At 39.3% G+C, this 14,488-nt stretch overlaps 1 protein-coding gene across 13 annotated transcripts in view; it reads right to left on the reverse strand.

Annotated features, from left to right (window-relative positions):
• GREB1L (GREB1 like retinoic acid receptor coactivator) overlaps window positions 1-14,488 on the reverse strand; it is a 144,684-nt gene that overhangs the window by 30,560 nt on the left and 99,636 nt on the right. For all 13 annotated transcript variants that reach the window (XM_055799048.1, XM_027795141.2, XM_027795140.2 and 10 more), the window contains 6 exons: window positions 13,710-13,847; window positions 11,752-11,937; window positions 5,472-5,798; window positions 4,490-4,618; window positions 3,715-3,849; window positions 969-1,166 (listed from right to left, as the gene is read on the reverse strand). In XM_055799048.1, coding sequence (XP_055655023.1) covers window positions 969-1,166; window positions 3,715-3,849; window positions 4,490-4,618; window positions 5,472-5,798; window positions 11,752-11,937; window positions 13,710-13,847 — 1,113 coding nt within the window. The remainder of the gene's footprint in view (window positions 1-968; window positions 1,167-3,714; window positions 3,850-4,489; window positions 4,619-5,471; window positions 5,799-11,751; window positions 11,938-13,709; window positions 13,848-14,488) is intronic.

Genomic DNA, 14,488 nt, shown 5'->3' on the forward strand with positions numbered 1-14,488 from the left:
CAAAGCAGAGAAAAAAATACAGGTAGATACCACAACATTAAGCAATATCAGGGCATATCTGCACAATCAAAAAGTGTGGGACTGTTTAGTTCAGAGTAGAAAAGAAGAGGAAGAAAAGCCAACAGCTACCACTCATAGACACATTACATCAGAAACTCATATTCAAATGCAAATGCAAGTTATTATTAGATAAAGCTGAAGGCAGAAGAAAAAAGTTCAGCTGATCAAAATCCTAAACACACAACTATCCTAAAGACATCATTATTCCCAGATATGAGGCATCAAGAGCTAAAAAGGTCTCAACATAGTCCTTAAATTTTCTCCACACAGAAACTCTTATGCTTTTCTAGACACCTCAGTCACTAACAGAGTGGATAACAGAGGTCATTCTCAAGGGGGATATATTCTATAACCTGTCCACTAAGGCTTTCCTGTTCCTCTTGAAGCATTTGGTACCTGCCATGGTCAGACACAGAACCCCAGAGAAGAAAACTCACCATCCAAACAAGTATGGCAATTATTGTGTGCAAAGGTGCATGTATTACTCAGGCATTTATCTACCTAATAAGAGAGCTTCCTGCACATACATCTGTGCTAATATGTATGAGAGCATATGCACAAATGTGTATCTAGAAGAAATGGCACTAACAGCTCTAGGGGATAAAAGATCTGAACAGTTGTGTTTGCTCCTCCCCTCGCTGTTTTGACAGGTGAACGCTTCTCCAGGTCACACCATTCTCAGACCTGCATGAATATGGCAATTTCTTTTAACACTTACATGGTACAGCTTGGGCCCAGGTTATGAAAGAAAGATATTTAGAATTCATCAAAGATACCAGCTAATGGAGCTAATATCGGACATGCAAAATACATGCTGGAGCAACTTACTTCTCCATTTATTCCAGGTAAGATTTCATAAGGTCACATACTTTGGTTTAACAGTCTCTTTTCCCTTCCCTCCCTTTTACCTGACTGTCGAATCCGTTGAAGGGTCTGCTGCACCAGGACTTCTGAACGGGGAACTATAACGATGAAATCTACTTTGCTGAAGTGGCCCAGATCCAGGCTCTGATTTCCACTGTCTGCTATAGCACAAACCTGGGACAAGAGCTTTCTGGCAACTGTAAGCTGTGGCTGGTAAATTTGGAAGGTATCAACATCCAAATCTAGAGTGTGTTTGTTTGAAAAAGAAAACAAAACACAACAAGAAACATGTTTACTCTCCCACCCCCCAATAAACATGACCCTCCAAACAGCCTACACTCTATTATCAGAGAAAAAAATCACTCACCAGAATAAATCTCAACAGTCTGGAGAGCTGGGTCCAGATCACAAATGTCAACTTCCTTTTTTTGTTCAAAATGTTATATCAGGTGACCTCAAGTACAGCGCTGCCTGTTTTTTAAATGCCCCAAGTGTTTTAAGGATTTTTAACAGTGCAACCCAAGGAAACCTCAACATAGTAAAATGCATTCTGTTAAATGAACCAACACATACAAAATGTGCATGTATATACATATATAGATAATGTGCATGTGTAGATATATAAAATGCATATATATACCTACACACACACAGCTCTAATGTTGTCCTGAAACTTGCGGTTATCCTTTAGGAGCTTCTCTCCATCACTCCTGCTGAGAGAACCAGCCATGGGCGCTGAGGTTGTTGCACTCAGGGCACAACAGGATAAAAGCCAGCACACCTGTTAATCTGAGGAAACCGAGCCTGCACTGATAATCCTGCCAAAAAGACTCACCAGGACAGCAGGTCAGCTGGGAGTTCATTTGTACATCATCTCTGAAGTACTGAGCCTCACTGTAAGTCACAACTGGTAGCTGTATGTCTATATACTGACTGATAGTAATATAACACCGTGAAGGGAAGATGAGCAATGGACCTAGGCAATAAATCTCAATCATTGGAGGAAGGGGGGCATTTATTTCTTCAGATGTTTCTTGATTTTTAACAAAATTTGGGTGTCGGATTTATTTGAACTCAATATCAGTATAACACTAGCTGCAGAGAAGTGAGGGACTGGAGCTTTGTTCTCTGTGTAGATATGTACTAGAGCATGCATGTTTCCTCAAAGAAAAAGCATATTCCTGTATTTCAGTATTTCCAGTAGGTAAATTCTGTGCCCAACAATCCATTTTTCACTAGCCCCTGAATATTTTCAACTTGCAGATTACCAAGATAAACCCTATAATGCTATTACAGTTTCTGTTTATGTCAGTTTTTCTACTACAAATTAATTCTGATTAATGGATTGCTTATTGTAAAAATGACCTAGGGCAACTTCCTTAAAAAAACTAAAGAAAAATCCAAAATTACTGCAAATTTACTATACAAGAACTATTGTTGCTTTTGAAAATAATAAGCCACTTTATAAAATCCGCAATTTACATGAAAATTGGAAGGTGTCTGGGGCAAAACCCTGGTATGTTAGTTTTCTGTAGACACACATGTGGTTTTGGGTGTGCGCTTATCTTGCTCAAACCTGCCTCAGTGTTCATTTCAGTAGATCTGCTATGGCAGAAAGATCTGCCTCAGTGACTAAGAGACTCGCCTCTCCTTTTTTTTATTCAGGCAGCTTGTCGGTAGCTTCAACCACTGTATAGCCAAATTTTAAAGACAAAACTAGCTCTGAATAATTTTGAGAATACATGAACATTTAAAGCACATGTACAAAACTACATCGTAAGAACAAAAAAAGTAACAGAATCTAAAGATCATTCTCCCTTCAAATCAGTCCTGTGAGGAAACTTAAGACTTGTCCTTCTGGAGGTCCCAGAACAAAGTATGTGGCAGCCTTCCTAATTGTATCTTCTGATTCATGTGGAGACTATAAACCACCTTGCTTTCATTCAGATCTAACACTGAGCTGATTAATTTAAGCTAACTAATGTGAACCAAAAGCATACTTTTCTTTCACAGTGAAAAAGAAAAAAAAAAAAAGAATATGCTTTGATGCTAGACCTAAAAGAATCTCAGCGTTCACAACAGCTCAGCGTACCTTTTACCATTATTGTCATATGAAAAGGTAAGTATGGTTAAAACTGAATAATAGAAAGAATTTCAAAATGGGAAAATGACAATCAGCATTTTTAGACAGGCAATCCTAGCTCATCTTTTGCACCTAAATATCTCATCACATTATGCTGAATAAGACACATCTCAAATACACAATTATAGATTACACTTGCCTAACACTTTCAGTCCACGATCTTAAAACGCCTTCCCTAAAAGTTTAAGCCTCAGAGCACAAGGGTGTAGTACATATCATTACTATTTTACATGTGGAAAGTGAGGAATATTAAAGTTAAGGAACAGAAGAACACCTGGGGAGATGATAACGAGAACACAGTTCCCCTTTGCCTTAAGCCCAAGGTTATGTTCCTTTTCTAGGTGCAGAAAGGCAAGATGAGTCCACTCCAACATTACCATGGAACACCTTCTCTACTCTGCCTAGTGCACAACAGAAGATTACAAATTTTAGCTTAGGAATTATAAAACATAGGGGGAAAATGTTGCTGAAAGTTACTACAGAGATTTTCTGTCTGAGAGACTGCTGTATTGCTATATTCAGCTGGCAGTATTAATATTTGAAGCTTGGCACGCTGACGGCAGCTGTGCCCTCAGACTCTTCTGAGGCACATGCATTTTAACATTTAACAAACTACTCATTTCACAGCTGTATGTAAAAAAAAATACCTGGTTCTTGTGTAGAAACCATGGCAATTGCCTCCTGAGATGACACACACTCACTAACATCTCCATTAAAAGGAATAATGACACTTTCCCCTCGCTGCTGTAGCATTTTCTCCAGCAGTTTGTCCAAATCATCACCTAGATCAGAATTAGCAACACCAAATTATCTGGAAGCCTTTTCAGACAAATGATGTAGAACTTTACATACACTCACATTCTCACACAGCTGATGTCGAATCTGCGAAGGGGCAAGGGACTGGAGATACAGGGAAGTGAGGGAGGGGGAATATTTTTTTCTTTTAGTTACTGCTTTGACAGTTGAATAAATTCCCAAAAAAGAAACCACAGCTGAATCATTTCAGCTCTGTGCCTTTACAGCTAGTGCTGAAATCTGATCACTACAAAGAAACACGCACTACAAAACAACCTCCAAAACCTGTGCTAAAAGCGCAAACATAAAAAGACTCGTTCACTTACGGGTGCCCTGCCATCACATTCAGCATTACACAGCTTTACATTACATCAACACAGTACAAAACATTACATCAGCACAGTACAAAATAGTGCTAGAAATGTTTTGCCACAGAGTAACTCGCACTGCACAGGTGAAGGAGATGAGAACTCCTTTACACACAGTGAATGGAGAGAAGGAAAGAATGCCTCTCAGTGGAGAGGGCAGACCTATATTCATATGCTCTTTAACTGCTGAACAGGAGACACATCGACCCTAAAGAAATTTCTGTCTTGGCTAGAACTTCTGTTTCTTAGGATCACTCACCTAAAGAAGTATTTTTGAAATGCGATGCCAGGAAACTAACTTTCCCTGTGATGAGCTCGTAACTGATTTCTTTCAAAAATTCACTGGTGGTAAGCATGCTTTCTGCAAGTGCCCTAGATTGATATTGACCTGGAGAAGAGGGGAGGAAAAAGCAAGAGCAATCTTTAATACAGTGTACTATCAACACAATCTTTTCATACTAGACGTGGGGTATGCTAATCTTGTCATGGATCTCCCCTGCCTTTATCCAGTAGACTGGAAAAGCAGTCTCAAGTCTGTTTTGCTAGTGATGGGAGAATTAGTTATATCGGTTTAGCACGTTCTTTGCAAGCTGTTGCCCATAGTTTTGCACACTTGGGTGACAAATGATATGCAAAATAAGTATTTGTACCTTAGATGGAATGGATGATTCTGGGTAAATATGAAAAGTAATTATCCCTAGTGTGAAAAAGAGTTAAAAATTGACTTCATTGATTTATCTGCCTACAATGGAAAGACGACCAGTCAAAATTCACTTTGACCCAGACACACTCATGCACAGACATCACAACCAGTCACCAATGTGGAATTTCAAAATCAGCATCGTAAAAACAATACAAAGCACATTCTGTTTTACAGTGGTCTGCAGAAGACTGTGGTCAATCCAATATTGCCATGTGAAATAGCACAGCTGTTACACAAAACAGAAAGACAATCTGAATATTTTGTCGTTGGCTCACTTCAAGATATTTTCTAAGGTAGCCACACAAACAATAAAGTCTCAGGCTGCCCAAAGAGTAGTAATGACTAGCAGGCAGCTATTTTTCTAGATCCTCACGGACATCAGTACTCCAAGTCTTGATGGAAGAATAGCAAACTGACATTGCAGCGTAACAATACAAAGGAGAATAAAAAGAAGAGGGGTTTAAAAAGCTGGAATGACTCAAGAAAATTAATTCAACAAAACTGCGTTGGTATTTGAAGCATACTGCAAATTACTCACCTAGGACTACTACACAGAATTCATTTCCTCTTATCTTTGATGTACAAATGGCAACGACATAATCTGGTAGCTTTTGCTGATGTTTCATTTCATTGAGAGACCTCAAGGTCTCTGAGATGCCCTCTGCCAGTGAATTCTGGGTAACGACCACATGCACAAGGTCCCGGGACACACTAGCGATTAACCTAGCAAGCCATGGGAGTTGACCTGGTGACACAGAGACACACTGTGCACTCATTTGCAAGGATCGCTCTCTCAGAGTGAACTCCTGCATAGCTTTCAACATGATCTGCTCAAATTCTTCCCTCAGAGGTATCTGGTCAGGACCTACATTGAAAACAAACAAACAAAAGAACAGTATCTCTTATCAAAATGTTATTGAACCAGGAATAATCACGTCTGTCTTGATCTGACAAGCTTCTCCACCATATTTTTTATATTTACAAAACCCACTCTCTACTCAGTGGGTATCTACCCACATCGCTTATTCTTGGTTTTTCATCTAGAATCTTCCCTTGCCCACCATCTCCCCACCTCTTTTTTTTGTTGACTTTTTTTTTTTTTTTTTTTTTTAACAATGAGGTATTCCATCTCACTCCTGGTTTTTCTACCTTCACAAACCAGTGGGACAAACAAGGGAGTGGGAAAATATGTGCATTTTGCCTGGAACAGAAGGATTAATCATGTAGCCTCCATATTTTTTACAGAAGAAAATCCAAACACTTATCCTCACAGCACTAATTGCAGCATGACAAAGCCTAAGTGTTTTTTGTTTGCTTTTTCTCATCATGCATACTAGTAAACTAAGCATTGATGTAAATAAACATGTTTAACCTCTTCTTTACTTTAGTTAATTTAGCAAATCTTCAAACTTCTAACATAAAGAGGTATATGCAACTTTACATCTGTAAACTTTGAATTTGAAGTATTGTGAACTTGAATTGAAAAACGGAAATGTAAGTTATCATCTTAGCATCAGTCCCCCAACTCAGCTTCAATTAACATTTTTCTCAGTAAGATTTGTCTCATTGTCAAAGATACTCAGGAACAGATAAAAAATATTTACGAATGCAGAGTAAAAAGCAACCATAACTTAAATTGCCAAGATCTCATGTCAGTGCCAAAGGAGATGGCTTCACGCTTCAGCAGCTTGCTTTTCTATGACGAAAAGGGGGGGACTTAAATACCAGAGATATGTGAAATGCTGGGTTTGGTTTTGTGTTTTCCTTTAGAACCAAAGACAACAAGCAACAAGAGCAGTGAAAAAAAGGGAACAGAAAGGTTGTATCAGAAGCAGGGCAGGGACTGGCCAAATAACAGATGGTACGTAATCTGTAAAAACTGCCACCTGTTGTCATTTTGCCTTTCTGAGAAATAACATGAGAATGTCACCACCCAAATGCCATAGTATGGTAGGACAGCTATAGCCTTGTAAATGCAAGGCTGTTTTAATTTTTTATGCAAGCTGAAAAGTTCTGATGAGTCTAATTTAACACAGCATGGGAATAATTCTCTCTTTTGGAAATATATTTTCTTTTCTAAGAAAGCATCACACATTCTAGGTCTTTGAAGATCTTGAAACACAAAAAAAATAGACATTTATTGACAGAGAAATAAATCTTCCTCTGCATAAATGAAGTATATGTGCAACACATCAACCACAACAAAAAAGATGTTATACAGTGAAAGATATAAAAGCAAGCTGATTAAGGGAGGTACTTAAAAGACAGGCTCCAGACACACGGATCATCGTGAATCCAAGAAAATGAAAATAATTTTTCAAATGGAAAGATTTCTGTGTGAGAACACACAAAATTTCATTCAGATGATTTATAAAAGAAAAACATTAAAAAGTAGTTATCAGAGAGGCACCGATAAGAACATATTTTGAAATTAGTGAAGTGTTTAACACTACATTTGGCTCATGACAGTCTGTCTTCACATCTGTCCAGACAAATAGTGGAACTAATATCAGATGAGATGGAAGACAAAATTATAGATAATTATTTTGATTATGAACAGTTTCATAAGTACATATAAAGGAACCTGTCAAGGTTAAAAGGGAATATTTGGAAGCTTCTCCACAGAAATGAGTACGCAAAGGCTCATCTTTATTTCAGAAAATAAAATCGCAAAACAAATAATACCATAATATATTAATATCTGAAAAAGGCCTTATTAAAATAGTTGTGCTTCCAAAAGCACCTACAGTGACCTTGGTGCCAGGGCAGGTTATGGAGCAGGTCATCCTGAACACCATCACGTGGCATGTCAGGACACCCGGGCGATCAGGCCCAGCCAGCGTGGGGTTATGAAAGGCAGGTCCTGCTTGATGAACCTGATCTCCTTCTATGACAAGATGACCCACCTAGCGGATGAGGGAAAGGCTGTGGATGTGTCTCCCTGGACCTTAGTAAAGCCCTTGACACCGTCTCCCACAGCATCCTCCTGGAGAAACTGGGTGCCCATGGCTTGGGCAGGCGTACTCTGTGCTGGGTTAAAAGCTGGCTGGCTGGCCGAGCCCAGCTGGTGGTGAATGGAGTCACATCCAGCCGGGGACTGGTCACAAGTGGTGTTCCCCAGGGCTCAGTGCTGGGGCCAGTGCTGTTTAGTATCTTTATCGATGATCCGGACAAGGGGATAGAGTGCCCCCTCAGTAAGTTTGCAGGTGACACCAAGTTGTGGGGGAGGGTTGACCTGCCGGAGGGCAGGCAGGCTCTGCAGAGGGATCTGGACAGGCTGGACCGATGGGACAAGGCCAACTGTTTGAGGTGCAGCCAGGCCCAGTGCCGGGCCCTGCCCCTGGGTCACACCAGCCCCACGCAGCGCTACAGGCTGGGGCAGAGCAGCTGGGAAGCGCCTGGTGGGAAAGGGCCTGGGGGTGCTGGTCAACAGCCAGCTGGACATGAGCCAGCAGTGTGCCCAGGGGGCCAAGGTGGCCAGCAGCATCCTGGCTTGTATTAGAGACAGTGTGGCCAGCAGGACAAGGGAGGTGATTGTCCCCCTGTGCTCAGCACTGGTGAGGCCGCACCTCGAATGCTGGGTTCGATTTTGGGCCCCTCACTACGAGAGGGACATTGAGGTGCTGGAGCGTGTCCAGAGACGGGCAACGGGGCTGGTGAAGGGTGTGGAGCACAAGTCTTACAAGGAGCGGCTGAGGGAACTGGGGTTGTTTAGTCTGGAGAAAAGGAGGCTCAGGGGGAACATTATCACTCTCTACAACTACCTGAAAGGAGGCTGTAGGCAGGTAGGCATCAGTCTCTTTTCCTAAGTAAAAAGTGACAGAACAAGAAGAAATGGCCTTAAGTTGTGCCAGGGGAGGTTTAGATTGAATATTAGGAAAAATTTCTTCACCAAAATGGTGGCCATGCATTGGAACAGGCTGCCCAGGAAGGTGGGGGATCACTATCCCTGGAGGTATTTAAAAGATGTGTAAATGTGGCACTTAGGGACATGGTTTAGCGGTAGACTTGGCAGTGTTAGGTTTATGGTTGGACTCAATAATCCTAAAGGTCTTTTCCGACATAAACAAGTATGTTTAAACAAGTTTAAAATAACATATTCAAATGCCATCCGTTTCTGGATAGACACTTCACAATGCATCCCACAGAAAACTACTCCTCTGACCATCTAAGACCAGGAGAATTGCTGGAATAACCTCTTGCTTTGATTGAATAGCCCTTCCACTGAAGACAGCGGCATGTTCCCACCTTGAATCTGGATATGCATTTAGATACTGAAGCTACAAAACACCTCTGGGTGTCATGGCATATGCATGATTCGAATGTAGCACAAGAGAGAAGGGAGAATGATTTTGTTATTCCAAACAGGTAGTTAACAGAATGGCCAGAAATCTCCTCCAGCTGAAAGACCAAAACACAGACCTTAGTACTTCATAGGATGAGATTGTGTTTGCAGAAACAGTAGCGCAACAATAAAAAGCAGATAATTACAAATGATAGGATGTAACCATACTGCAAATAGGGGCACTCTGAAGTACAAAAACAAAGCTTGAGAAAACTTCAGTATGAATGCTGACAAGGATAACAAATATGAAATCTGAATGAGTACAGGAGATAGACTGTAAAAAAAACCACTGAAATCAAATGCACCTCTTGATCTATTGTTATTTATTCCTTTATCACAGTCAGTGGAATTTATTTACAGCACTGCTATGGCTCACCATCACAGCTTTAACTGTGTATAGTCTTCAAAGCATATTTAAAATGAAATAATCAGAAATGCACTTATTTTGTTTGCTTTGATTTCTAATATCATTGTGAGATTGTTCAGCTGATTTCTGAAAACACAACAGCATTATTCTATAATTATTAATGTTTTCATAATCTTAGAGAAAAACTGAAAGGAATTCTAAGATCTTTTTTCAAAAAAGGAGCACTTTCATAAATAATATTCTTAAGATCTGTGATCACAGTTATCTGCAAACATATTTTGTACAAGTATGAGATCTGAAAAAATTAGGCCACTCAGTATCTATTTCATCTTCTCTCTGCTGTTTTATCTTTGCCTTTATCTCACTCTTTCACAATATACTCCATAAAAAAGAATAACATTTTAGTCCTACTTTCTCATTAGATAAAGAGGCTGACATGAATAAACTGTTAAATCTATGTGTGTATTTTTCTCTTCTCCTCGTCAAATACTTTTGAAGCTGGCTGCCCTCCGATCATCTTTGATCTGCTTTGATTTTACAAAATGGGATAAAGGCTACAGTTCAGTGCAACTGTCACAATCCCAACAGTTTTGTTTGCAACAATATTCAAACGAGCGACATGTTTTGATCCCCATGCTCTGCAGAATGTTTTTATTTTTCTCCTCATTAGGCTTTTTCATCTTACGGTGCTGGCACCCATCTCCATATAAAGCCAAAACGAAAACTATTCAGTATTGCACAGCGAGAACAAGAGCCAAACTAAACACCTCTAATATTGGGAACTGCTTTATGCAGAAGATATAGTGCTTACTAGGTGCAGGTCAACTCAGCTCCACAAGATTTACATGAAGCCTCCTCTAGTCTGCAGCATGTATTGACTTGCTGCATCTGTCTAAGGTTGGATTTGCTTATGGAGTGTGATTCACTGACTTGATAGGTTTCAATAAATATTTTATTTTTTATTGGAAATGCTGTATCAGAAGGTTACATGTTTCTCTGAAGGAAATATGCAAACTACCTCTGCCAATCCAGCACTGTGTGAAGCAGCTGGTTTTAATATACAGACCATAAACTTTTCAATTTAGATTAAAACCTCAAATAAATGTAAGCCCACTGAGAGAAGGGCAACAGGAAACATTCAACCTGTGAAAAATAAAGAAACCCTCTGTCAGTTCTAACATGGCATCCAATGGACTATTGAGGCAGGGAATGTTAAAATAAAGCAAACAGGCCACTTGGAGAGTATTACAATGCAGAAGATGGCCTCCTTCCTGTCTGTAACATCAAGGGAGAAGAGTAAAGCATATGAACCCATGGGTGAAATCTGCACAGAGCACATTTGGTCCCCACATAATAGGGTTATCACCAGTTAGAAACATTTGCACATTTCATATCATTATTACAGATGCCCTAGAGGAAACCCAATACAGGAAAAGCAATGTGCTCTTCACAAAAGTCATTTCACTCCTCTATGATAAGCAGCATCTTTTCAAATACAGAAGACTGAGACTGCTGTGAGAAGTCTCTCAACACTATCCTGTATTATTGTCTAACTTCCAAAACCTTACTGTTAACACTACTGCTTTTTACTCTAAGGTAGGGAAAAATGTCTGGACCTGCAATAAGAGAAAGAAAACGTGGTTTGCCAGTTTGCTCTCAAACTTGCAAAGAGTCCATTCCAGAAACACTGACAAGAATGAGATACTCACTGAATCACTTGCCTTAGTCTGAATAACAAATGTGGTTTTCATGTAAACGGTGCTGTCACCAAAACAATGATGACCATCACACATCTGCCAGCATTTGTTACAAAACTGAATAAAACAGACTGAGTGTCCTTAGAAAGAGCTGTGATAACTGATGGTTTGATACCCTAAGCAAATGAGTTATCTGCATTGCAAATCCATTTCACAAAGGTGACCTGGTCAATCCCCATATGGAGAGCAAAAGCAGTATGGCCTTTAAATTCACTTCACTTCTTGTCTGATGAACAAAGTAGCAAAGTCACACACACTAGATGGAGCCACTTTCCTCTTCCAGGCACAAAAACAGAAGATTGGCTGTGGAACAGACGTAAGGAGAAAATGATTATGACAAATTGCTTACCTAGTTGGACAAGATACTGAATAGTTAAAAGTATCATATTCTCCACACTTAGCAGCTGACTGCTTGTCAAACCCAAGAGATCCAAATCCTTGTTTTCCAGCTGTGGAATCTTGTAGCAATTCACCAGCAAGGGACTTACAACAATATCACCAACATTTCCATAGAAATAAGGTAAAGTGCCATAACCTTTGATAAAAGAAAGAAAAAAAAACCCCAGCAATTCACAAAATATTGCACTACATGAAATCTTGCACAAAGTTTACATTTCCAAATTTCTCCTTGATGTTATCTTGCAAAAGATACTTCATCAGTGACTATTCTTGGCTTTATAATTGCTTACAAAATAAATGAGATGGGATAGTGATCCTTTGCTGTATTTTACAACAAATGATCACTTAGATCTGCAAAAACTAACAATAACTGCATACCAGCAGGATAATAATCATTGCTACCCAAATACAGATGAGGATATTATCTATCTGGGTCTTCCCCCTGACCTTTAAATACAGATTCTCCATTATACAGTGTACAAAAAGAAAAATCAATGGAAGTAAAAGTACATTGATCTTAACATTATAAAAGCAGCATAAGTCACGTTAGCATTGATTTAGCCACTGTGGTACTGCTGTGATTGATGTAACTTTTTTGCCACATTTCCATTCTGTTTTCATGAAGAGGTTAAATAAACATCAACAACTAAACAAACATGTTGTTCTGTAAGGTAAAGCACATGACCACAGGCTAACTCCTCTTTTCCTTGAGAATGTTTCCATTTTTAAAAAAATTCCACATAGATTTTGCCAAACCCATCCATTTGGGTACATCTGGTTCTGTACTATTAATAGGAGGCTGTTTCTCAGGGCCACTAACATTTAGCCTAACTGAGGACTTCACTGGCAACTCTCCAAGAGCCTAAGGGCTGCATTCAATTTGCACTTAAGCTGATGACCATAGGCACCCTCATCTTTAATAAAGAAGTGTTTCTCTGAAAACTGTGAAGAGTACCATGCTAAAGCTTTAGAATAGACTTCCAGAAAACAACATTAAGCAAAAGAAACCAAAAGCGTAACCCTATCCTTGACAGATTTACTAGTGTAGATGGCCCTGTTAATTCTCTGGGAACTTTGCGTATTAGGATTATCTGTGCAAGTGAGGACTTTGAGAACTACTCCATTTCTTCAGGAATGACAAATTATTCCATGGATTGTATTGAAAAGCATGTTCTTTTAACATTGACGCTACTTTATACAATCACCTGTACTATGCTGGGCTAAGAAAAGAATCAAAAAATTGCTCATCAAAATTTTGGCAGTCCTAGGTGACACATCTTTTGTTATATAGTATGCCCAAATAGCTCAGATTGAAAAGGATATTCACATTATGAATCATACTTTTTAAAATAAAAGTCATGTCCTTCCAAAGGTTAACCGTGTCCTTCATACAGCTAAAGGATTTTAAAAGCCTGATCTGTTATCTCAGTTGCTTAGCAGAAGTATGGACTATAAAAGACAAAAAGCAAGTATGATTTACTTCCGATTAATCAGTTCAAATAGATTTTCTGGTTCTCATGCAGAATCCCTGGGCTTCAAGATCTGGACTTGAAATGCTGCAGGAAGTATTTGCTTGTTTCTTGTTTACACTGAAAAGCTATTTTCATTACATGGAAATATTTCTGTTCTTGGATTTAAAGAAAAAATCTTATTTGTACAAAACTTCAATTTGGTCAGAGGTTTTGTACGAATATGACCTAGTTGTGATCCGTTTGCACATCGGGTCCTCAAGAAATCGCCTAACTTCCAATTTTACGTGTTGAGCAACTAAAGGAAACTATCCATGACAAACTGCCTTCATATTGTACTGAATGCCAGAACCAACAGAAAGAAATCAAAAAACTCTCTCCTAGGGGAGCCTGTGTTTGTTCAAAACACATGCATTTGATTTCCCAGTGTAAGACTTACCTATCAGAATCACTGGTCTGACTCCCGAGTTATTCAGCAGGTTTTCAGGAACTATTACAGTCTCCCCTGCTGGGATGGGTTGAGGCTGTAAAATTCCAGTTAACATGGATTGAGGAACTGGGACTGACAAAAGAGGCTCTATAAAGTAAAGAAAAGAGAAGCTTCCATTACTGAAAGGCTCATACTGTGATTTGGCCGTATGAACAAATAAAAAAAAATTACTGCAGATCACTAACTGTAATAAAATTCAAAAGATCTCTGCATTTCCTGCTAGTTTTAAGTAATTTAAATTAAGAGCCTATAACCTCCTGTAGCCCCACCCCCCAAAAAAAACTTTTTCTGACCACTGTATTGTTGGTGGGAATGAGAGAGGAAAACACAGGTTTGAATATGCATCTTTAAACAAAGCCAAGTACTAAGCCAAAAGGCCACCTCTAAGATGGAGGCTACCTCTCCATACTGCCTCTCAAAGGGAAGAGACTGCTCTGACTTCTGACCTAGAATACATGTAGAGAATAAAAACAAGCCAAAATCTCAAAGCTGTCCTTAGATAGTTGCTACAAGGATAAAAATTGAGCTTTACTCATGAAAGAGCAGCAGCAGCATTCACAAGTAAAAAGAAACCAAGAACAAGATTTTTCTAATCTGTAATGAGGTTTCAGTGTGAGGTCTGCTTCAGAAGTTTCTCAAGCTTCATTTGGTGGTTTGTAACAGATTTTTCAAACTGCCATCGACAGAAAAGCATCAAAGGCAGCATAAATGAATGCATTTGTTTTAGC

This window comes from Falco peregrinus, chromosome 3, assembly GCF_023634155.1.
Source record: "Falco peregrinus isolate bFalPer1 chromosome 3, bFalPer1.pri, whole genome shotgun sequence".
Lineage (NCBI taxonomy): Eukaryota > Metazoa > Chordata > Aves > Falconiformes > Falconidae > Falco > Falco peregrinus.